The sequence below is a fragment of the Temnothorax curvispinosus genome, unplaced genomic scaffold (assembly GCF_003070985.1).
Source record: "Temnothorax curvispinosus isolate PA1 unplaced genomic scaffold, ASM307098v1 QBEX01018642.1, whole genome shotgun sequence".
In the NCBI taxonomy this organism is placed as follows: domain Eukaryota; kingdom Metazoa; phylum Arthropoda; class Insecta; order Hymenoptera; family Formicidae; genus Temnothorax; species Temnothorax curvispinosus.
Window position 1 is genome coordinate 461 of NW_020228422.1, and position 2,524 is coordinate 2,984.

The window sequence follows — 2,524 nt, forward strand, 5'->3', positions numbered from 1 at the left end:
CGATATTATACGAAGTCGCGTATAGCGTTAGAATGTGGTGAGAGTCGGAGCGTGATGGTATCGGAATTCGGTGTTTACGTCGAGCCGGCCGTACCAGCAGAAAAACTTCACCGCTATAGCGTGTTGTCTTCGCATTCCTTCGTGTGTGTTTGCTCGCGTGTACTATTGCTCGCGTGTGTTAGTGCTCGCGTATACTATTATTCGCGTGTATTATCCTTAGCTAGGCTCGCTACGATTGAAAAGCGAGGAATGTTGTTGGCTTCGCGAACGGTTTGACTGAACGATTTTGTGGCCTTTTCGGGAACGCGTTAACGTTCGTGTTTCTCGCGCTATAGAAATTCGAGATTAGAGTAACCGTGAATAGTATCATCGCGTTACGATGGATTCTGTCGAACTTAGCGACGAGTGGATCCTCCTCGCGAACCGTGAACAGCGGATGGGCGAGTTAACTCGACGAGGGTTATCCGCGGAAGGGACCGACACTGAATTGGCCCTCCGGTTACTACGTTTGTTACGTCGCGGCGGAGACTCGGAAAGCGCCTCCGCGGTAAACCACCCGGTAGATACAGAATGCCTACAGGTTCCCGCGGGGAATACGCACCCGGATAGTCCGTCCGCGGATAGGATCGCGCGCCTCTCCGGCTCCCCGCCGGACCACGACAGCTTAAATGGGACCCTTCGGGACTCGGGCCATAATTCCGCTGCCGACGCCTATAACATGATGCGTAAATGGAATTTGAAATTCTCGGGCGCGCGCAGCGAAGATGCGGAAACGTTTTTGTTGCGCGTGGAGGAGGGCCGCGAATTAATTCCCGTCTCAGATGCAGACATTTTACGATGCCTGCCGTTCTTCTTATCGGGTATCGCGCTGCATTGGTTCCGCGGGATCAGGGATAGCCTGACTACCTGGGCCGCGTTTAGGGAGGAATGGCGTACGCGCTTCGGGGACCCCGACTTCCAATTCGCGCTTCGCGACGAGATAATGCGGCGTACGCAGGGGGAGACAGAACCCGTCGCGGACTTTTTGACGTGCCTCAGCTCGCTATACGATCGGCTATCGCCGCCGTGGCGCGAAGAAGAGAAGGTCGGCTACGCGCACCGACACCTTCTACCTCGATTACAGACTTTGATTCCTCGGGACGCGGTAACTAATATGAAGGCGCTCGAGCGGTGGGCCACGCGAGCCGAGACTAGCTGCCGCGCCGCGCAAACTTATCGGGCACCTCCCCCGCCAGAGCAATCCTTATTTCCGGATCTCGCATATCGGGTAGCTAAAGGCGCGAATCGCCGTTCCGGCGGAAATTCTCGCGATACCGTGGCCGCGCTTGGTACTTCTACCGCAAATTCGATGTTATGTTGAAGTTATGTTACGTTTCCTCCCATAGACACCCAATAAATTACTAACCACCACGTTTAGAGTAAGATCTTACCCTGGAACCCACCCCGAAACCTCCGTTCGTTAACTCTTAAATTGCGAGAAACCCTGCCGTTAATCGTGTTCGATAGTTAGCATTGCCGCGCAAGCCCGACGATACGAATAAAAGCCACGATAGGATTTAGTGTTGCGCTCTCGTTCTGCGGTCGACGCCACTTTCGCGTTGGTGTTGTGCTAACACAAATCTGCCTTGTACGTCTAGCTAGCGTACTTGGCTAAAATGGGGCTACCTCCCACGGGAATAGACGGGGGCAACCCCCCCTCTCTCTACCTTCGTTGACGTTAGGTCTCGTTAGCGTTAGGTATTTCGCGTTAGGTTTCGTTTTCGCGTTGCGCTAATGTTCACGTTGTTGCGTTAGCGTTTAACGTCTTCGCGTTGCGATGATGTATTTCACGTTTTTGCGTTGCGTTAGAGTTCGGTAGGCAGTCGTCAACAAGCGAGAGGCACATAGCCATCGTAGGCCATAGTAAGAAGTCCGACTTGTGTCAAATAGTTAAGCGAAACGGAAACAGGGCAAATAAGGCATTTCGAGTTTAATTTCGAGGTTCTTACGGCAAGTGGGAAGAGGGCCGAAATTTGATCGTATTGTTATTTCAATCGTATGATTTTTTTTTGTGTTATACGTTGTGTCCGTCCAAGTACTGGAAGCCCTTCACTGGAGATCTCGGTCGCGTGAGCGTCCTAGTAACGAGCCCGGATGGGCAAGTGGCTAAGTCGAGGCAATCGCGCCCGATATGCTCTCTCTTGGGGTGGGGTGTTGTGACGTTGCGGTTTCGCCGCGGCGTGGCAGCGCTCCGCCGCCGTCACAAGGCGCGGATTGCGCGCCCGAGGACGGCTCACGAATCAACCTTCGATCTCCAGGGGCGTATTAAAGTTGCGATTCAAATATTCATTATTGTTTTTTTTTCTCTTGCGATATTGCGTGGCGCCTCACCCCGTCGAGTTGGAGTTCCAACGCCACACTGAAGATGACGAGGAGTACCAGGAGAGCCGGATGATAAACGGAATCACAAGGACCGAAAGCGAGATGTCGAGGGCGAGGAGCCCGAGTTACGGGGACCGCTACTAAGCGAGGGACGACGTGAGAC

General features: G+C 53.4%; 1 protein-coding gene across 1 annotated transcript; it reads left to right on the forward strand.

Annotated features, from left to right (window-relative positions):
• Window positions 1–379: 379 nt before the first annotated feature.
• Window positions 380–1,360, forward strand: LOC112468573. The gene has a single exon (XM_025037804.1). The coding sequence runs from the start codon at window positions 380–382 to the stop codon at window positions 1,358–1,360; it is 981 nt and encodes a 326-aa protein (XP_024893572.1).
• The last annotated feature ends 1,164 nt before the right edge of the window (window positions 1,361–2,524 follow it).